We start from the raw sequence: 22,177 nt of genomic DNA, 5'->3' as shown, positions 1-22,177 counted from the left end.
CTTTGATGCCTTTGTTCACACCATTCTGACTACCCTATATATGCTTCTACATTAGATGAATGTATACATTTAATAACTGAACATTAAAAAATGCAAGATGAATAAATTAATATGTACAAATAAGATTATGTCAAACATTAGGTAGAAAAATTATGTACTGATTTGTTTCATTTATACTTTAAAATATACATGAAACTTGTATTTGAGCTGCTTAGGCATTATTCCACCCCGTTGGTCTGTGTTCTTACAGAGATTTAAACACAACCACCACCACCTCTATTAGGATTTGGAGAAGGGCTCTGCTCCAAGGGATTTTCTTGTAATGCCCTTTGCACAGACAGTGCTATTTAGCCACAGGGAGAAGCACTTCTATAAAAAGTCATGGGGGTGGTGGGGGGAGCATTGTGAGGAAGGAACTCCGAGTACGCTCTGATAACATCAAAGTCCACCCCGCTCACTTCGGGAAACAGATGTCCAAGCAGGCCACTCTCAACAAACAGCCCTAAGAATGGAAGACTCACTGGCAGGACCTGGCTTTGAAAAGCTGTCTTATCACTTAAATCAACCATGCAACACACACAAAAACCCAGAGGCCCGGCTTAGCAGTTTTAAAACCGCCCTGCAAAAAGCACATTTGCTCCTTCTGTAAGTCTCATCCACCAACTGTGTATTCAGAGCACTGCATATTAATTCCAACATGCCTCTCCAAATATATTTCCAAAGGTATCCATCAGTAACGATGATGCCAGGCTTGAACATCCCACCAGCAACTAGTTTTTCCATTTTGGAGGTAAGAAAAGTTTTATTCCTGTGATCATGTAAGTAATTTAAAATTAATTTCATGGTTTTCCCTGAACAGGTTACACAAACACATTTATTCTTATATATAACTGCAGGATGTTAAAATTGAGAGGGACACTTTGACAGAGATAGTACAACTACATTTTGACATGACAGTGAAAACCAAAAATCAAGCAAAGTGGAATTTCTGTATTCCTCTTTGCTTTCAGGGCTCAACAAGTAAATGAATCTTCAGAAGATGATTTCATCAAGTCTATTTATTAATGCATTTCAAGTTTCAAAAAACCTTACATATCTTTGCACAATACTTTATTTTTTGCATTTTTTAGTAAAAATTTCCAAAGTGAACAAAAAAGAGACTGTATAAAACACAGTGGACATGAAATCGACAGTAGTATTTCTGTTTCATTGTCTTGAACTTCCTTTCGGCTTTACCACATCTTGACTTGCAGTGGAGAGTTCAGTGCACATTTCTGTTTTCAAAAAACATTTAACTTAGACTCAAAATAAAATAGGGCAGCATTTGTCTGCCAAAATCCTACCACAGGATAACATTACAGGCAAAAAATTTACATGTTCCAAAGTCTACCACACTCAAGAAGTTACTAAGAACTCTTGCTGAATAAAAGTCACCATTTTAGAAATGCAAACCCACTTCCAATCTTTGCACAGTCTTAAAACAAATGTATTTAAAATGACTTAAAAGCAACTACATACACTTCTAACTAGTTAAGATCATTTAGAATTATTTATATAGTCTATTGGACTTGGGGTTTCATGTACAAAATTTGTCTCTAAACCATGTACAAAAAGCTGTATTTTGAAAAAGTTACCACATACTGTACAAGTTTACAAGGAAGAGATCCCATTATATTCTGTAACATTTTTGGCCTTGCTGGCTTGCGTCACATTATGAGAATGATTGTGTAAACCTTATACTCTTAAAAACAAAACAAAACAAAACAAAAAAAAGAGAAACAAAGGAAGCCTGTCCAACCCTTAGTAAATTTTCTCCTAAGCAAAGCCAGGAAAATTATAGCCATTTGCATCTCTAATTAGCTCGGTGCTTTTGGAAAACAAGCAATAAATACATCACAAGCTTAAACATTTTGTAATGCCCCCTTTCATCTCCTGCATAGCAGTAAGCACCTTAAGACATCTTTTATTCATCTTCAAAAATGCCAATTATTTACATTTGTAATAAAAACTCTGGAATGGGACGTTGTGCTGTTGAACTTCACTACTGGTATAAATGTGGGAAAATTGGTAGTCCCAACTACAGTTTTAACTCTGCCACAGTAGCCAGGCAAATCACTCTACTTTAGTGGTTATCAATCAACAGTATCATGCTGAAAAGTTATCCAAACACCTGATAAATTAAAAAATAAAATAAAAAACGACAGCTTTTTTTTCTTTCCACATCCCTTAGAACATGAACTTGATTACCAAACTGTAAGAATATCTGAACAGCCCAAATAAAGTGGTTGCAATTTTTAAAACAAGTTGAATAACAAGCAAATTTTTCTAATAAAGCATGGAAATATTTGATCTAACTATTCATTATTTCACTGAATAATCAGACAAATTAAAAATATTTACGCTGAGCTACAAAGAAGACACATAAAACATTTTTGAAACATTCTGACATTTGCAAAGTTTGCAGAACACCTGTTAAATCTGTCTAAGACCATCCAGGCTTGTATGTTGTATCTTAACAGCTGTTGGATGAAGATGAAATGAGTGCTTGAAACAACTTTGATAATGATAAAAGTGTGATTGAATTCAAAATTGCTGTGTAAAGCATCACAGGACCCTTGACCACTACACACCATCATCCTCTGTTATCCTGAGTATGTCAATTAAACAGTAATTTCTTCATTAATAGCGGAAAAGTTTTATAATACAAAGAAACATCCATATTGCAATTCTCTTGTTTACAATTGCACACAAGTACGGGTGTACGTTAGAAATACATGTCTGCATATAACAATGTATATACATTGACAAGTAATGTCTCCAATGCTGAGGTGGTCTAGCTTCCTAGCCTTGTCTGGCAGTTGAAAAATATATCTTTTTCTCAATTCTTGAGTAAAAGTTTTACTACAGCCATATTTGCCTGCAAGTGAAGAAAATGCAGCAATGAAGAGCACAGAAGGGGGAAAGAATCATGATATGCTAGGACTTTGTGCCACTAAATTAAAAATATTCAAGAAAAACATTTTTCTTCTTTTTGAGCTGGAAGATTCTCTCTTTAAAAATTAACCACTTCCACTTGTTTTGAGGGCATATCATGCTTTTTTTTTTTTTTTTCCTCTTCAATTTTTGAGAGTTAGACTGGGGACAATGACTTATCAGGTTTTCTTTGGAGTGAGTTTTCCCATTGTAGGCACTAGGAAGAACCAAGGCAAAAAGCTGCAGTCAGCGTCTCATATGTCCCATCTGATAACTCTCTCGGGGCCTTTGCCGCTGTGGGGGCTGAGTGGTTTGTGGTGGTCTCCTCCTTTTTAAAGTGCCTGTTTCAAAGAAAAGTAGCCATTATTAGAATTAATTTTTAAAAACTCAAGTTATTTCCAGAAGAGTTGCCCTGGCCATGCAAATTAAAGACAGCTATTTTTCTGGAAGGCTTTGGATTTAGACCTGCAAAGTTTTAACTAGATGAGTAACTGCATGGAGGACATACAGACTACATTTCAGTATCTCAACAACACTTCCTTAAACAGGCCAATTCTTACAAAATGCAGCATGGAATAGGAAATAAAAGGAACTCTGATGCTGGAAAAAGTCTTTATAGCTTTCTTTTGATATGAATATTATGTTATAGGAAAGTAAGACAAGAATTAGATTTTCATTAATTGTTTCACTGGTATTAATTCCATTTGTAGTTTCACAGTGCCAGCCTAAGAACTGTAGGTTGAAACACCTGAAATTTCTCTTTAGAACTAAACAGCTAAGGAGAAAACATATCTCTATAATTAGCTGCATTACTCACCTGGAAGTGGTTTATGAGGAGGCAACTTTGGATTACTGCTTGGAGTATGAACACTGCATATCTTAATGAAGCCAGCCATTAACATGATCAATGCAATTCCCATAAGCAACACTGCCCACCAATAAGCCTAAAAAACAAAACCACAACAACAACAAAAAGATTGTGTAGGGGCTGGCACACATGTACAAGAGACAGAGGACATTGAATATGGCTTTTCACTGTGTTTTAGAAGTCATCAAAAAGCTTTCTGAAACATCATCAAGAATATCCAGCCTAACATTTGAAAGAAATGTCCTCAAAGTTCTTCCACAGAAAAGCCCCAATACTTCCATTCTAGTATCAGAAGGGTACTTCACAGAAGATACACTCCAGCAGAGCTGTACAAGCCTAAAACAATCAACAGGTTACACAGAATTGCCTATGCAGCTTTCCAAGGGTATTTCACTCTAGCTCCTCTTCCAGTATAACATTATTAAAGTGATATCTAGCACAATAAAAATTATGAATGCTAAAGATCAAAATATTGAGTTCCTTAAAAGAAGTTAGAGCATTCAAGTATGAAGAGTCAAAACATGAAAAAACAGTAAATTAAAAATGTGAATGACCAGAGGTATTAACAGATCCTATTTATTTGTTTGTTTCCATTCCCTTCAATATAGCAGACTTGTTCGTTGCACCCAGGGGGCTTACAGAAGATCTAGTGAAACAAGGGCTAATTATTCTTTGAAGAATGCTGAAGCAGTCTGCATATTAATACTTATCAACTGTGAATCTTGATTATCAAGAACATTTCATATTAGACTTGTAATATAAAAATATACTTACCACAATCCATTCTGCAATATTTTCATATAGTTCTGGATTAAAAATTGCTTTCTTTAATCTAGCTAGAGGGCCATCAGCATCTACTAGCCGACACCTCATAAACACATCACAGTAGCCTTTGAAATCATTACAGGGAGATCCAGGTTGCAAAGTAATGGTTTCAAGATGAAAGTATTCCTGCCATCGGCTCGAGCCTGTGCTTGCACAAGTAGCTGGGTCCACTGAAAAGTGAATACAAATTAATCAAACCATTAATGTATTAAAACATCCATGCATGAATACCCACCCTAGTGTTTAATTGTTCAAAATGCTTTTCTAATAATCTGTAAAAATGCAGAATGTATTGTTTATTTCTTACACAGTACAATGCAATGCCTGTCTGCAACTACATTTGAACAAACTGCTATCAAAGCTGACAAAAACTCAAGCACGAACACCATGAGCAGGTTCCTCAGACCCCTCCTCCTCTATTTACACTTACGATTCAGGTAAATCTTACTTTTTCTCATGCAGCAGACATGGCACAGTTCTCTATCATCCTTGCCATCTGAACTAGCACATGTACACTCCTCCAAGCCGTGCTTCTCACAGATAGAGCCAGCACATTGCTGTGGGAGACAAAAGCACAGCAACACAAAAATCAATTTCACTTCTAAGCATACTGACATTAGGAAAGGTATTAACAATTAATATCTGAAAGCATAATTATAGCTCTAAAGATGCTTATCAATAAATCAACTGCTTCAAATTTTTTCCTGACACTTATAAACAAAAAATTACAGGTATTCAACATCAATATTTTGGCATATTTTCTGGTTTTTTAAAAGGTAATTTACCGATTTTATTTTTAACACAGTATCTTCTTTTATAACCTGAGAATACCCTCCAAAACGCCCACAGCACCATAGTTCACACTGAAACATGACTACTCAAAATCATGGTTAGAAAAATAAATCTAACACATGTATACACAAATATCTGTCTTGGAAAATAATAAAAATTAATGGCAGAAAAGATTTTGTATTTAATTTCACTGTGAGGATTCTTCAAACTCCAAATTCAGTTTATTTACAATTTTGTTTCAAAATCAGTAACTATATGAGAACAATTCCTCTATCTTTAAGATGGCTATAAATTAGCTGAAAATATTACAAGCAGTACTTGATTAAAATCCTGGACTGTGGAAAAAAACTTAGAGCAAAACAAGTTACAGGTCTTAAAGAGGATGATTTTTGCTTGTGTTTGCTCCCAAGCAAACAAAGATCAATTTATAAGAGACTTCCCATCAATATTTCATGGCAACTGCCATGTTTTCTTTAGCCCAGGAAACTAATGGCAGTTCAGAATCATTCTAATTCCGTATGCTTGCACATCAGTGCTATAGGTACATGTTTGCAGAAATTGTGTATTGCCAGTAAACCAAACTCAGCCTCTACTGACAGAATATCCAGTTTTCTAAGGCAACAGATTTATTGACCAAGACTGAAGAAAAGTGAAAAGGTGGCACTAGTAAATAAAACACTTTCATAATTCTGACTTTTACAAAAAACTTTAAGTGTAACTTTCTCAGACAGTACTGCTACCTTGGGATTTGTTACCAACTTCTTAATCCTTGGTGTACTTTCACTGTTATTTTGACTGACACCAATAAATCAAACATCTATACAGAAAAAGAGACTGAGCTTGCACTCCTGTGCAGTAAGTACAGAAACAGTATCAATTCACAATACAGTGCCCTGCAATAAACCACATTAGCAGTTACATAAGACTGTAAAAACCATACCCCCTTTATGCAAACTTGTGTGTTCCTGTTGCACACTGTGAAGTTCTCTTTGGGTTCAGATATTGGGCAGAGAGCACTGACACCATTACACATTCCTTCCTTAGCACAGTCAGAATCATTCCGACACTTGTCTGTCCTTGATTTGAAATCACACTGGGCAGTGCAACACGGGCCTTGGCTGGGGCTGCAAACAAGCACAGATTGTGGATGCCAAGAAAAAGCATGAACCATTCCAAGCAAACTATTCACCCTGAAACCTACTCAAGCACTCCAACTTCTGATTTGTCCTAATCGATGTGACTTGAAAATCATTTTCCCCATAGCATAATTATGCTTATGTACTTCTCACTTATTGTATAAAGCATTTTAAACAAAATCAGTACTTTTATAAAAATGCAGGTAAGCTGATTCAGATTCTGAAATCCCCATTAAAGTTCCCACTAAATGCCCAAAACTAAAGTGTAGTGTAACACATGCACAATACCTGCAGTTTTTGCCTGGTCTTAACTTGCATTTTTTATCTTCTGGTTGGTTTGCATCATAACAGCAGTCATCTTTACACTGATCACTGTATCCACAATCGCACTGTTCTCCTTGTTCAACCAGTCCATTACCACAGATGGGCTGCCCAGACTCTGAAAAATGCCAGTATATTTATGTACAAAGCAGTACAAAGAATATGCAAATACTTATAAACCTTAACAAGCATCCAGCTTGAAAGAGTCGAGCTGGACATGAGACTAGGGCTCAAGTCAACTTGCATTACTGCTTGACACCCTGCTTAGTCATTCCCACAATTCATAGCATTTAAAGCCTCTGAGTAAAAGGTTTTGGCTGATAAGAGTGGGAGTGTAAGAACCAGCTTTCTGCTCAGTCTCCCAGGGAGCTGCTTCCTTTCCTGCACTCCTTTAACAGTCAGAGGACCTTGAGGCAAAGGCTGATGGTACTGGGGTGAGCTACTCCAAAATCCAAACTTACTGAATAGATGTGCAAAACTATGTGAGCACAAGCTCTCAAAATTTGTGAGAGCTCATATATCAGACTCCAGAAAGAAAGAATTTTGCATGAATTTTTTTCATGTCTAAATAGGATTTCTCTGCAGTTTAATACGTGCTCTTTACCTCTAGTCCTTTCACAATGAGCATGACTGAAACCAGTATGACCCTGTTTGTTTACTCCCTCCCACCAGGCATTTACAAAGACAGAGAAAAGCCTCCCCCAGCCTTCTCTGCTCCACACTAAACAGGCTCTCTTGGACTCTCCTCATATGTCAGATGCTCCAATCCCTTAATAATCCTTGTGGCCCTTTGCTGGACTGACTCCAGTATGTCCTGCTGCTTCTGTGCTGGCCAGCCCAGAACCTGACAGAGTACTGGAGGTCTCAAATTCAATTCTTTACTTGCAGAATCCTTCAGTAAATTTAAAAAAATAAGATTATAAAAAAAAATTAAAATATTTTTAATTAAGCATTGCGGTAATATTTTAGCTACTTGGCTTTCAGGAGGATTAAATACATACCAACAAAACAATTATTTCTCTTTTTCTCAAGAACTTGGCTGATATTTCGAATGCTACAGATAGAGAACTTATTGTTGTTAAGTTTGTCCCCAGATGTAGCTCTTGCATACATGATATAATTGCCATTTTCCTTCTGTCCCAAGTTCTTGGACTCTCCAGGAGTGCACTCCATTCCAGAGTCATGCTGCAAAACAAATATTTTACAATTATCTCAATCATGGCAGGTGCAAAAGTAACCTGGATTTGGTAGCCTTAACACAGAATAAATAAAATAAAAATAAACCACCATCTTACACTCTCAGGTTCTTTGCAATACAAAAGCTATATGTAAACCCGAGGTTTGATTTTGGGTTCTCTTTGTTCCGTTGTTGTTTTTGTTTCCCCCAAGAAAACAGTAGCAGGTATCTAATTTTTTAAGTTTCATCTTATTGGCATTCTTGGTAATTTACCCCCAAGTGCATGTCCTGGAATGAATACTGACTTGGGACAAGCTGCCATCTCCTAAAAAGAGTGGCTTTATGATCACAAAAGGGTAATCAGCATTCTGTGGAATAAAAGCAGGAGGAGTTAACAGAAACCACAGTCCATTCTTTCTTGTTTGCTTTGAGGGAGGTACAAAGAGAACTTCAAAACAGAGCAGGAGTCTGTCAGCCAGTGATTACATCTACAATATCCAGCATGAGGAATGAAATGCATTACACACTGGCAAAACAAAAAGTCTCATACTTTCAAGCTTACCACAAACATCCCTGAATGTCTGTGAAACAGTTCTGCTCAAAACCATTCTTCTTGGCATCCTAATTCCCTCCACTATTTTCTTAGATAAACTTTTAAGTATAAATCATCTAACAAACATGAGCCACTTGCTGAATAAAGTGTCATCTTCAAATCAATTTTGCAGTGCTTCCTCCTCCTCTCCAGGATAAAGTACAATACATTTAACAAGGTGCGTGTGACCCTACTCCTCATAAAGACAGGGAAGTATTTAGGGAACAATAATAATGTACCTTTGTAAGGGATTGAACTAATATAAGTAATCAATTCACAAAATGCACTGTTGCACCAGTGTTGTCAAATACTCATAAAAGGGCTCAGCTGCCATCCCTTAGTTTGTATGCCATGTACGTGCACATATGCTCATCGAGTCAGGATTCTGCTGTCCTTGTTTATAAGAAGTAAAATCCCCATTTTTAAAATCACACCCTATGAAATGGCTGAGAGTGAGTTAACAGATCACCAGTAATACTTACAGGGGAACCAAAGTTATGCCCAACCTCATGTGCAAAAGTAATGTGAGAAACCTTGGGGGGCACATGAGAGCCATAGTTCTGGACAGTGATGATTCCAGTGTTCAGAGACTTCTTCTTACCATCTGAGTACAATTTGCTTTTCTCACATATTCCACCAGAGCTCCCTGCATTCACACAAAAGTACAAGTCACACATTTAGGGAAAGAAGTGTTGTGTTACTTGTCTATTGACATCCAGAGCAACAGTTTGCCTGCGCAGGTTTACAGACTAAGAGCTCTCTATAATTAATATGAACACAACCTTGAAGGGAGATTAGATTTATTCACACAAATGCTCTCAACACTGATTAGATACATTCACACAAGAAGTCAGCTGGTTTAGAATAGCTTTTGAGAGCTATTTTGGGCACTCCCTGAACGGATGAGCCCTTATTTCATCATACCTGTAGTACAAGACTAGCAGGGCGCAATGTCCAACAGAAGTAGCCTCAATCTACAACTTATTTGGATTTCACCAAATGAAAAAGTACACGGTAAATTTGGAGATCTTCTCTCACAGCAAGAGCATTTACATCAAATGTCATTGTCAGAATAAGTACATATATATGTGTGTGTATCTCATTGTCAGAAAAAAAAAAAACCCTAAAGCTGAAAATGCTTTTGATGTGTTGGCTAATAAGACCTATGTTTGGAAGGTTGGCAGTCAAGTGCATCATACTTGTTTGGAAAATTCCCAGTATTTTGACTTTAATATCACCAAATTTTTCCATAACTTGAGTTTCTACTGAAGCATTAATAATGTTCTAAAATCCAGCTATTCTATTGCTGATGTAAATGGTGTCTAACGACCAGTCTAAAGAAGTTTTCCTTTCTCAAGTAGAATTTTGATTTAGTGACATATCCCATTTAATCTATGTCAGTATGTGTGTTAAGGATGACAATCTCAAAGATCAAACCTTTTCTCAATTAAATTCAGTTTTGAAAGCAGTGTTTATGGACTGCACATTCCAATTCATCCTGTCCTTCCTCAGTGTATACACTAGAACAGTCATCACAGACCCAATTTCTCATTTCTATTCACCTTCTGGGCATTACATTTCCTATGGCTCTTCCACAGTCACTAAGGTTAGTCCAAACAGGTGCCTCTAACATACCAACTGTAGTCATGGGTCTGTTGATCTCTTACCCCTTATATGATCAGTTTCATGTTTCTTCCACTATTATTCAATTCTGTTAAAGCTCTCAATAATGTTCTCATTAAAGTCTCACTGATTGAGATTTTTTTTTTACATCAAAGGACATACTTTAGACCCAAAATACACAACTAGACTGAAACTAATGAGAAGCAGTTCAAGAAGAGTCATGCAGTAATTATTCTGTTATCTCCCAGAACAAGATCTCACTGATTTAAAAAAAAAAATTTCTTTCAATACTAAACCTAAAGGTTCTGCAGTGTAGTTCTCATAGCTGTAAGCTCTGTTTATATAGAGGAGAAATACTTGTTTCACCTGTCACTTTACTGCTCACTCACACCTACCCAAAATAAAAAGCAATCCAAGTAATATCACCTTTGTATAACAAAATAAATATGTTTTTCTTTACTGTTCATATCCTGCTTATCAGAAATACATAAAAATTAATTGAAATGGCACACTATACTAAAAATAAAATTAGACCATACCAAACCAAAATTGTGAAAAGCTAGATTTTTGTGTATTTGCTGTCAGTTTAAAAGGTGGTTTCTACCTTTTTTCTAGTGCCTACCTACAGTACTTTATCTCATAGCACTGAAGGCTTGTATAGAATTACCTGAAGGGGCTCCAACCCAAGCCAGACCAAGGACTCCATCATCAAAATCACGGTCTGTAAACACATAGGCCAAGCAATAATCATCATGGTTCTGTTCTGAGTTCAGTTCCAGAAACTTTTCCACACCAATGTTAGGAAATCTAAAGGGATTGGAAGAGTCCTTCTCATCGACGGTTGTGTTAATCTAAAAGTAAATTGAAACAAATGGTAAGACAGGATTCATTTCCACTTGCACATGCCAGCTAAGAGGCTCACTGTTGTCAGTACCTTGCTATGTTATCTAGTTAAAGATGTTGTTTAAAATTTAAAAGCCTTGATTGTAAATTACCACCCCAATATTTGGAAAACAAAGCATTACAATAAATGATGAATTGCATTTGTGTAGTAAATCCCCATTCTCTTATTTCCTTCTGTTTTTTTCCATCAGTACCCAAAAATTTGTATTTATCCTCCTAAATTATCACTTTTACAAGGAAGTCCCAACCTGGATAGCCATTCTCTATTTTAGTATTAAAGTTATTGGAGAATAGCAATAGTCTATTCACCACACAACAATGGTGCTGAAACAAAGTAAATTGATTCCTATAGAAAAACTGACCACAGCTTAATAACAGCAGTAGTGGGCTTTTGACAATAATCACTAAAACCAAATCAAATAAATGGTTTAGGGCACCATTTACTGCAGAGACACTTCTGCTAAAGAACTGTTATCAAACAATAAATGGGTACAAGTGAACAGGAACAGCACATTTGAAGAATACAGCCTCCAAGCAGCATCAGTGAAGCTGAAAGCATTTCCAACCCAACTTACTCGGATTCGTTTCACCATGAAGCTGATGTTACGGATCCCTGAAAAATCTGTTGACTGGTAAATGGTGTCAATTGCTTTAACATGGCTGGAAATCTGTTGAAAACAAAAGTAGCTACAGTTCAGAGATCCATGCATTAAACTACATTACAGCTTATCTTAACAGCAATAGCTGCAATGCCTACACTCCTACAATATGTGATATTATCCTGTAGGAACTTCTTTTGTAGGCTTTTTGAATTAAATCATGACCCACAATGGAAATAAATCATTACTTGCATCATCACCATGCCAGATACCACTAAAGGATTTTGCCATTTGATTTTTTTTAACACATAATTCTATCAACTTTCAGATATTTGTTTGCAATATTCCCTTATTCACTGCTTTGTATTCAAAGCACTGTAATCCTTTTTTGGAGAAAAAAAAAATTACCTGTTACAGATTTATTCTTTCATTTCTGATAGATCATAAATGTGGAAAAACTAGTAATTTACCTTTTGTAAGAGCACACAGAAAGGCTATCTCACTAAAAAGCTAAAAAAGGTGACTAGAAGGTAATTCCAGATCTTTGAAAAATGTTACTTGAAATGCCTACGTACAGTGTGATAAATAAATAGTAAAATTCAGATCTGCAAAGGCACTGAAACTTCAGACTTCAGCAGAATTATGCTAACATGCTAGCTATATTTTAACAAATTATCACCAAAACCATTAAATCATATAGTATAATGACAAATGAAAAGCATCTGCCTTTAGCTGCCACTGCTTTTTTACCATCCACTATATTAGATACTACAGGAATAGATCTCAGCATTATTAGCTCACGGTGTTTTGAGCTAGAATTTCAAAGGGAAGCCTATGTAAATGTTAAAACAGAGGCTTGGCAGGCTGTCAAACAGGACTGAACTCTTCAGGAAATATAATTTTTCTGAGTAAGAAGTGAAAACAGTCAGACTGCAAGTCCTGCTCAGAGGTGCTAAACACACCACAGCTGCTATTAAAGGAGGCCAGGACTTTTGTCACAGAAAATGCATATTTTTAGCAAAATAAAAAATGCTGTTTCAATTATGTCAAAACCACTTTAAAGAAGGAAACAAGCCATTATACAGTAAATAAGCAAAAAGAAAAGCCACATGACATTTATCAAGACTACCCAAAAAGTAAAAGCAGGCAATTGAAAACAGAGGGACTGGAAATACCTGTGCAATCACAGCTTCTCTGGTTCCATAATGCTTGTAGAATAAATGATCAGTTTGGATATACAGCTGGCACGTGTTTTTTTCAGCCTGAGTGGCACGCTTTTTTCTCAAAAGCTGTGGATCATCCTTCTTAGGCTCTTCAACAGGTTTCTACATATGCACAGGAAAGAAATACATTAATTTTGCAGTTCCACATGCTGCACTAGATTACCTAAATAACAATGGTTCTAAACATACTCCACTAATACGAACAGGTTTTCATTCTTTTTCTTTAATTTGCAAAGTTTCATGAATCTTGAATTAACTGCATTATGCTCAGTTTTCAAATACTTGAAATGTAATCTTAGCAAAAGCTTTTGCTGAACTTCATTTTATATTACAAAAGGCAGTCAACATTACATAGATGTTTTTTTATTTATGTGATCTTTGGAATTTTTCTTTTTTATAATCCTTTTCTAAGATAAACAAACAGTTGGTTATGAAAAAAATCAGCACTGATGGGACTTAACTGCACCTTCCCTACAACCAGTTATTTCAAACTGTAATTACCTTAGTCAGCTACCCCAGCAAAGAGAAAAGTTTAAGCACTTCAGCATGGAACAAATGAGGCACCGAAGAAGCAGCTAAAGGAACACTGGTTAGGCAGAGTGGTATCTGGTAGTGATGCCTGAAGTTTTAGCTTTCACATTTTCCAGATTCTGTACTGCATTAGGATGTAACTCTGAACTTCATATAAAGTGTTAGCAAGTTCTCTTCACAGTTTAATCAGACAAAACCCAAAAAGTGTAAACAGCAACAAATTGAGGAGGGCAAACTGAGAAGATGGGACTTCATAACCTGAAGCTGTAACTGGACAATCAACCCCAATATGGAAATGGACCAAAACTTATAAAAGTGTGAAAACTCGTGACTCAGAGTCCATCTTGGGTAGAGCCACAGCTGGGCTCTTGTACTGCCCAAGGTGCATCCTTTAAAGGCCTTTTAATAAATACCCACTTTATTCCTTTAACACTGTCTAGCCTCTGTTGCAGGTAGCCTCTCAAGGCATCAGGAGCACGTTGGCCTTACAGCACTCACTGGCTGATGGCCCTCTCTCTCCAACAAGTTTTTCAAGCACATTTTTGGGAAAGCATGCTATTGTTACCAATGCTGAAAAGTGCATTAATGTTGACAATTTCTGGAGTCCCAACATAAATAAACTAAGTTGCTGATGCTATTTAACAAGCCATATTGCATAGTTTTCTGGGTATGTATTTAGCTGACACCACAAAATTATGCCAAGACTCTGAACAGCTCAGAACACAGCTAAGCCTAAAAGAAACTCAGTAATTTGCTGCTAGAAAAAAAGTATTTTGTGACATGTGGTGCAAACCTGAGTGCAAACCCACTGTGGGACTCCACCCAGGTACACAGGCTCCTGCCACAGGACACTTACCTCTCACAGCAGTAACATGTTGTAACCCCCACAAGCTTACAGGGTTGTTAGGAAGACCCTCCCACCAATACCTCTTACTTCTCCACTGAAAGCACTCATATATCCCAAGTGTGTTACATTAACATAACTTGAAAATCTAGAAGTTATTATTCTGTAGAACCAATGTATTAATTGGAGATCAAGGGATCTTGAAACTCTTCCTTCTCAATTGCAATAAAGTATATTCCTCATTTCAAGCTTGATTTCCACATCCATCTAAAATTCTAACTGCTGAAAAATTTGAGATCACTTAGGATTCATTAAGACTATAAGTAGCACATCTGGGCTACAGAAGCAATGAGAAAAAGAATTTAGAAAAATTATGTTAAAAAGAAACCTCCAGCAATAATTTTAAGTATCTCACAATGTGGAGGGATGATAGCTCACCAAAAGTAAGAGACAACATACAAGAAATAGGAAGTTATCACACTAAGCACTAATCAACATAATCCAGTAGCCTTTGTTGTACCTCTGTTGTTGGTTCTTCTATACCAGTCATCTGGTACTTCTGCATTCTTTCAAATACTGAATGATCTGCACAACCTCCTTGTGGTCCATATTTATGTGGATATTCTAAAAAGAGGAAGGCCAAGTTGAGTTTTCAAATTCCAAGTACAAGTTCAAAATATGGCTGCATCAGTGCAACTTACTCAGTTGGTGTCCAATATTGTGCATGTGGTTTGAGGGAAGCAGCAGAAGATGCAAGGTCTATGCAGCTTTTTTTCATTAAACATTTCTACTAAGACATTCTTAGTTTTACCAACAGAACAAAACTGACATTTGCTCCTTATTTTCTCAGGCAGCACAAGAAAATATGATGAGCAGTGCCTAACGTAAGAACAAGAGCTTTTATTTACACATCTGTACCCACTTACTTCAGCTAAAAGCAGCCTTCAAAATATGACATCACAATGGAAAGTTATTAGATATCAAATATACTAAAGACTGCTTGGGTAAGAGAAAGGGTTTTTATGCCACTTGGTAAACAAACTAAGAAACCTTGCCAACATTCTTACAGGATTTTATTATTTTATTCATCTTCCACTGATTTTTGGGAAGTTTTCACATTATGCCACTTCACTACCAAGACATAAGAAGGGAAATGCTATTGGATAGAACCATGGTTTAGTTAACCACTACATGTTAGTTAAAAATGCTGGAGATCCAAACTAGTGAGAAAATCCCACAATCTCCTGTTTAACAAGGCCAACTCTTGCAATAGCTGTCAGTGCAGACCTCATTGCACAAGGGAACGTGTTTCAGGCACACGTGCTTAGCTTTTACTGTCAGTACCTATTGCACATTTGCAACCTGTATTTGCAGAAGCTTCCTCTGGAGATGAGAAATACTGAATACTTCCCCTTTGATTTCTTTGCAGATGCAACCCCGTCATAAATTGGTGCCCAGGTAAGAAATAATGGAATACAGGCTATGGTAGCCACAGATCTGAATACTTAACAAGTCAGTTTCTGTAGGGCAAACCACAGTTTTAGCACCTTCTCAACAGAGTGCCACTTTTATCAGAAATGTACAAACTTTACCAAGGTTTGTTGTGTTCTGGGATTTGTTGGTTGATTCGTTTGTCTTTTTTTGTTTGGTGAAGAGGTGTTTTTTTTTAAAGAGTGGAGATCCAAATTCAAAGAGTAAAAGAACAGCTATGTAAGAGCAGAACTGTAAAGCCTAGGCACCAAAGACCTGATGTCCACATTCTATGCATTTCAGGTGATTTTGCCCTGGACTAGATCTAGTCTGGGCTGTGGAGTCAAGGCTTGGCAGTAGCTGGAGCATAGCAGATGTACTCCCTTGGAGTATGGGCTCTGTATGGTTTCATCTGACAGCTGCCTTTATTTTTCTTTGAGTCTTATGGCTGTTTCTTACAGTCATACTGCATGATACTGCTGAACTATTTCAATATACAGCTTACCTTGTAAGTTTATTTCATTACTTTCTACATACTGGTTTCCCTTATTTCAATTTCCACCACCACACAAATACCATTTTTGAACTGCTCTCTCATCACATTCCTCCCAGCACAATTAGCCCTAGCACGGTGCCAGAAGAATGGAGAGAGAAAGAGAAAAATATGCTCTTACTGCAAGTCACCTCACACAATTTACTCCAGCATGGTAGTGGAACACTGACTTGGCTACAACCAATATCACCACTCTCTGTTGGAGTCACCTTCTACTTTTGGGGGATCCTGTTTAATATCACTAGATTGGAGTTATGAGCAAAGGACTGTAGATATGGGTCCTTCCCTTCTCCATCTCCACCACCCTTTTTTCCTCCCACTATAGTATAAACAATTCTAAAGTATTTAGTGTAATGCAAATTTTTATTACTTATGAGCTGACTTCACACCACCAACAGTTTATCCCTGCAAGAGCAGGTTACCCAGGGGCAGGAGCAATGGCCCATCCTGTCTTTCCTCCACACACTGCCCCTGCAGAAAACTACTGTACCCTGCAAGAAACTCCTGCAGGAGCCCCACTCTGAAGCATTATGACAACTGACAGAACAGTACTGGAAATAAATACGCTCAGTTTATTACACAAAATGATCTCTCTTTTCTTTCTATCTTGTTTCCCAAAGGTGTTAGGAAATCCCTTAACACATTTTTTATACTGACTGCCTGCAATTCAGATATTTCTCACTTCAAAAGTAATAATCTAGTAAAGAGCACTTTAAAGCCATGACAGTTAAAATTAAAAAAAAAAAAATGAACACAAAACAGCCTGCAACAGCAATTGCCAAGATTTTGCATGTGCTGGAAAAGACAAATCCCCCAGAGGCAGATTTGAAACCACCCTGCTAATCATGGAGACAGGTAATACAGGATAGTTCACTTTGGAACCGTGTCTAACTTCCAGGGAAAGTTGCATATGAAGTTTTTATTTGCTAAATGCTGAACTGCCCCCAAACTGTGAAGGCACCGTTCCCTCGTCATCTTTTGAGACTTCCTGCTTCCATCATCCCCTGCAGCAGTTCCAATTTTAAATATCTGAAGCTAAGCAAGAACTACATGGTGCCAGATGACTTGGCCAGTTTTGACCCACAAGACACAAGTCTGGTCCATGCTCTTGTGAAGCTTTGCAATGCTCTGAGATGTGCCAGCTTTCTGTGCAGCCTTCCGCCAGCTCTTTGGGATCAAGAGCTTCTTAGCCTATCCCTACCACAACCCTGAGAAGCGAAAAGGAAAAAACCTGCTTTCACCATGAAATGATTGCTTACAGTGAATGCAGAGTTGAGAAAACAGAAGACTATTTTCCAACAGAGCTACTGTAGAAGAGGTTCAATCTTCTAACTAGAAAAAATCATTAGTCAAAAAAAATCCCCAACTTTTTCTTTTCCAGTACTGTCCACTTTCAGGTTTTGTAGAATGTTAAGAAATAATAAAGAATGTCGCAGAATGTTAAGAAATAATAAAGAGTAGGAAAAAATAACAGTGGATCTAAAAACCACCTGCAAAATCTTATCATTGCATACCTTCTAACTAAAATGTCTTATTCTAACTAGGTGGCAGATAATTTTTAATGATATATACTCCAAATGCTCAAAATAAGATTTCTTTCCTTTCAAGAAGATGCATTACTACCTTCCACAAAGACATTCTTGAACATTTGGTTTTTCTTCTTCTAATTATCAGTTAATAGTATGATCTGTTAAGCATTTAGGCTAACCACTTAATAATTACTGAATTTAGGCATCTTGGGCAAGGATAACATCAAACTTCCATTAAAAATGATGAAAACTCAATTCTTTAACAGCCATAGAAATTTGCCCAATACTAGCAAAAGCAATAATGGCAGAATGAAACTCAAATGTAAGCAGATAAAAGAAAAAAATCCTTATTACAGATTAAATTTGCAGCACTTTGTGATGCTGTGCTCCCATGACAACTGTCATCACAATGTGATGAAAAAGAAACCAGGTTGTCATTAATAACACAGTTTTCAATGGTCAGCCTATTCAGCAGATAGGGCTTTGCAAAATTACAAACCACTTCACTTTCTGTTCTCAGTTGTATGCCCCTTCCAAGATCATAAAGACAATTAAGTGGCCATGTTAATTTTCTGGAAGATCTGAACAGGATTTCCCTGTATACTGTTGATCTGAAGAAATATTGATTTTGTATTTTGCAGTATGAACTCAGGGATACACTTGAAGCAAATATGATTTAAATAAAGTAAATATATCTTCACCCTTAAAGAAATGTTTCCTAAATATCTCAATGTAAACAGCAATTTGCATCTTTCTAACTGTAAATTATAAAACAGTTTATCAAGACTGGTTTAGAAACTAAAATCATTCAACTTGTGTTTCAAGTCATGAATAGAAGGCTGCCTTCCACTGGTCACCAGATCCACTGTAACAGACAAAGGCTGCCTTATAAAGTTGACAATATAATCCCCATTTACAAAACAACTTTTGTTTAACTACTGAAAAAGAACTCATTGAGATGCTAATCATATGTTGCATTGTGGTTTCTGAAAAGCACTAAAAAGCATATTGTTTCAAAAGGCTGAACCATGGGTGACCAAAAAAATACCCGAATTAAAGCAAAGATGACTTTTTACCTCAGTTTCTCCTGAGTCAGAAATGTGATCATTTTTGTTGCTTTTGTCCTACATAAGACAGTAGTGGTTTGACTCTATTTCATAAGAGCTAGCTTTAAATTAGAGCAGTAACAACAAATTAACAACAAATCTACTACAAAGCTTAGCTTTTCTGAGTTGTTGAGGTTTTTTGGAGCTGCAGTTCAATGCAAAAATAGGTCTCATGAAAGACAAAAATAATGTAGCTTCAAAAGCACTCTTCAGAAAGAGACAGAAGCAGTTGTATATTCCAGCTATTTCAGACAACAGAAATCCTAGTGGCATCTATGATCCTAATGACTGAAGTGATACTATACAATCAGAACACAAGCACATCAGACTGTGCTGGCAGCAACCAACAGGAGTGACGTGTTTTTAAATAGTGCTGCTTAGACTTTGCTCCAGGATGGGCTATTTTCAACCCTGCTGAGCAAGCAGCAATGTTCACTCACTTGGCGACTTGGAAGCCATACTGCACTGCTGCTTTAATGTGCCTCATCAGAATAGATTTAGACCATCCCCTCCGATAATCTGATTTTCTTTCTAACTAATGGTTTTGATGCACTAGATCCAAGAGGAAAAATGATGTAAGCCATACCAATACCACATACTAATAGCTGAATAATTAAAAACACTCAACATACCCTGATCCTGTTCACTTTATAAGACATTAATAAGAAGCAATTTCAACATTACTTTTTCCAGTTCCCAAAATGATCCATTTACTCTTCCAACAGAGACCACTTCTACAAAACAGCAATAGTAACTTTCATAAAATCAATTTATCTGCTTCTTTAAGGCACAAGTGCTATTTCTGTCAGTATTCGGTAACAGTGAGGAGTATTTTTAGTCACTCACTATTTACAGCATAAGGAACTGGGACATGAGACAATCTTCTTGCTTGTCTCAACCTTTGAAAACTGGGCACATCACTGCCTTAGGTCTCTTACTTTCCTCCTCCCCCTCTTTTCAACAAAAGGGTTAGTTAATAAAACCCTTTATGAAGCTGACAGTGACTTATTTACACAAAGTCCTACATAAGTGGAAGTCCAACAGTCCCACTATCAAGCAGTGAACTGAACTGTTCAGTGAGACCTATAAGATGCAACACAAAACTTAAAAGTATGTGTGAATTATTCACAGAAATGTTATGAAAGATGTATCTTACAGTTCCACACCAAACTTTTGTAACTTTTTTATTACTTTTCCCTCACTATTTTCCTGCTACAGCAGCAAAGCCAGTAATACTCCAACTGCAGCTAACAGGGAAAACTGCCTTCTCCCCTTTGAACTGACTTCCCCCCAGCTGAACTGACCAGCAATGCTCTGTAGAGATGAAAATGAAGCTCATGCTGCAGCTTCCCTCTGAGAATCAAAAATATGGAATGTTATCCCATAAAATTATTCTTAAGTATGAGTCTTGTAAACACCAAGAAAACATACACTTAGTCAGAAAACAAATACTGTTCGCAAATCTAGTAAATGCTTTCGTTCACAAGCTCTTTAAAATTATGGAAATTCTATTTGCTTTTGGGTTAGTAATCATATTTACAGAATGATATAACAGCAATGACAAACATATTTGCTAGCTCACAGCAATTGTAATATACACAAAGACAGCACACATACTGCCACTGAAAGAAAAGTACAAAAAAACCACCTAAATTTGCTGAGTTTTTCGTGGAGAAAGATCACTTCTCTTCACTGCATTCACCCAAGAGAAGTGATCAAGGAGAGCAATATGCAATAACCCTGTTTTTTTCACTGGCTTACAGCACCGAGAAAATTGTAATATACAAAGTCAAATCGCAATCAGAAATTTTCCTCATCTAACTTCCTATTCTTTTGACACTTCTTTTCACAACGTAGTCTCATTATGACATACTTTGAAAATGGTTTATACATATATCGTTATCAGAGTGGTTCAAGTAATTTCTAGTGCAAGCCTCCTCATTCAATTTCAAATGAGATTTCAACCTCAAGTCTTCTAGGGTTTGCACAGTGGCCTGATGGGACACATTTTTAAATGAAGTTATGGTTTAAATTGATTTTTTAAGCAAGACTGACATCCTGAAGTTAGCTGGAAAGACACTTTGTTAGCTTCAATAACCAAAAGTTAGTCTTAAACTGATGCTGCTAACATTTACCTTTGATACCTCCTTGATCCTTGAAGGATTCAAATTTGGAACCATAACTTCTGAGGCAGTACTTTTAAGGTTCAATATAACTTAAGTATCAAACAAAACTCATTTGTATTACATCTGAAGACTGATCATACATAAATAGGCAGGTAAAATGCAGGAGAACTCTGGTGCATCAGTTCTCAAGACATAGAAGTATTTAATGGTACTTTTTCATCCTTCTGAGCATTTGCAACTGAAGCTAGATTTCTGGGGCTATTCTGGTCAAATTTAAGTACTATCCTCTGTACCCTTCCATCAGCTGTTGTGTACTGGGTGCCATCACCTCTTCTCAAGAGCTCTCTGAATGCACATGTGAGAGACACATGCAGGAGAAGCTTTTATTTCAAATAAATGTCACCCTCATGAGATATACGTAATAATTGAGTGACTTGAATTTTAATTATCTTTTCTTCTCCAGATCACATGGAAGAACAACCAGTATAGATAATTTTAAGAATGTATTTTTCAAAGAAACATGTATCCATTGGGTAGGAAATGTACTGCTTGCACACTTAAGCCTGACTGCTAAGGATTTCTTCAAATGGCAGAATAAAGACTGACTTTGGTTTGCCATAAATCTCTCTCACACCTTAACCGTATATGAATCACTTGAGGACAGCATGATTTACAGTGTCATACAAAAGCCAAAGTCTCATTTGAGCTTACAAATGGCATACAGGTTTTGACATTTAATTAAAAAAATATTTCATCTGTAGCACAAAATGGAAGTACTCACTGATATCATCTTCATGATAAATGACAGAGTGGAATGGTAAGTTTCTGTCCTTTATGTATCTCTCTGCTGGCTCAATATAAAAGGTCCCACTGTGAGTTTGGATGAATCCTTCAAATTTTCCATCAATAACAGACCCGTGAGTAAAACTTCCCTGCTCACCTGTTAAGGGACAAAGTGTATTAGCTTTTTTATACCCTTCAAAAAT

At 36.7% G+C, this 22,177-nt stretch overlaps 1 protein-coding gene across 2 annotated transcripts in view; it reads right to left on the bottom strand.

Moving 5' to 3' along the window:
- Positions 1-1,040: 1,040 nt before the first annotated feature.
- ADAM10 (ADAM metallopeptidase domain 10) overlaps positions 1,041-22,177 on the bottom strand; it is a 42,709-nt gene continuing 21,572 nt past the window's right edge. For both annotated transcript variants that reach the window (XM_053988581.1, XM_053988582.1), the window contains exons 4-16: positions 21,973-22,131; positions 14,928-15,031; positions 12,985-13,134; positions 11,786-11,878; positions 10,975-11,158; positions 9,167-9,330; positions 7,917-8,100; positions 6,883-7,033; positions 6,399-6,582; positions 5,115-5,223; positions 4,616-4,836; positions 3,791-3,917; positions 1,041-3,314 (exon numbers count right to left, since the gene is read on the bottom strand). In XM_053988581.1, coding sequence (XP_053844556.1) covers positions 3,220-3,314; positions 3,791-3,917; positions 4,616-4,836; positions 5,115-5,223; positions 6,399-6,582; positions 6,883-7,033; positions 7,917-8,100; positions 9,167-9,330; positions 10,975-11,158; positions 11,786-11,878; positions 12,985-13,134; positions 14,928-15,031; positions 21,973-22,131 — 1,925 coding nt within the window. In that variant the 3' untranslated portion in view covers positions 1,041-3,219. The remainder of the gene's footprint in view (positions 3,315-3,790; positions 3,918-4,615; positions 4,837-5,114; positions 5,224-6,398; positions 6,583-6,882; positions 7,034-7,916; positions 8,101-9,166; positions 9,331-10,974; positions 11,159-11,785; positions 11,879-12,984; positions 13,135-14,927; positions 15,032-21,972; positions 22,132-22,177) is intronic.

Source organism: Vidua macroura, chromosome 12, assembly GCF_024509145.1.
Source record: "Vidua macroura isolate BioBank_ID:100142 chromosome 12, ASM2450914v1, whole genome shotgun sequence".
NCBI classification, from domain to species: domain Eukaryota; kingdom Metazoa; phylum Chordata; class Aves; order Passeriformes; family Viduidae; genus Vidua; species Vidua macroura.
The sequence above is the reverse complement of the archived record's forward strand: the minus strand, read 5'-3'. Positions and strand labels throughout refer to the sequence as shown.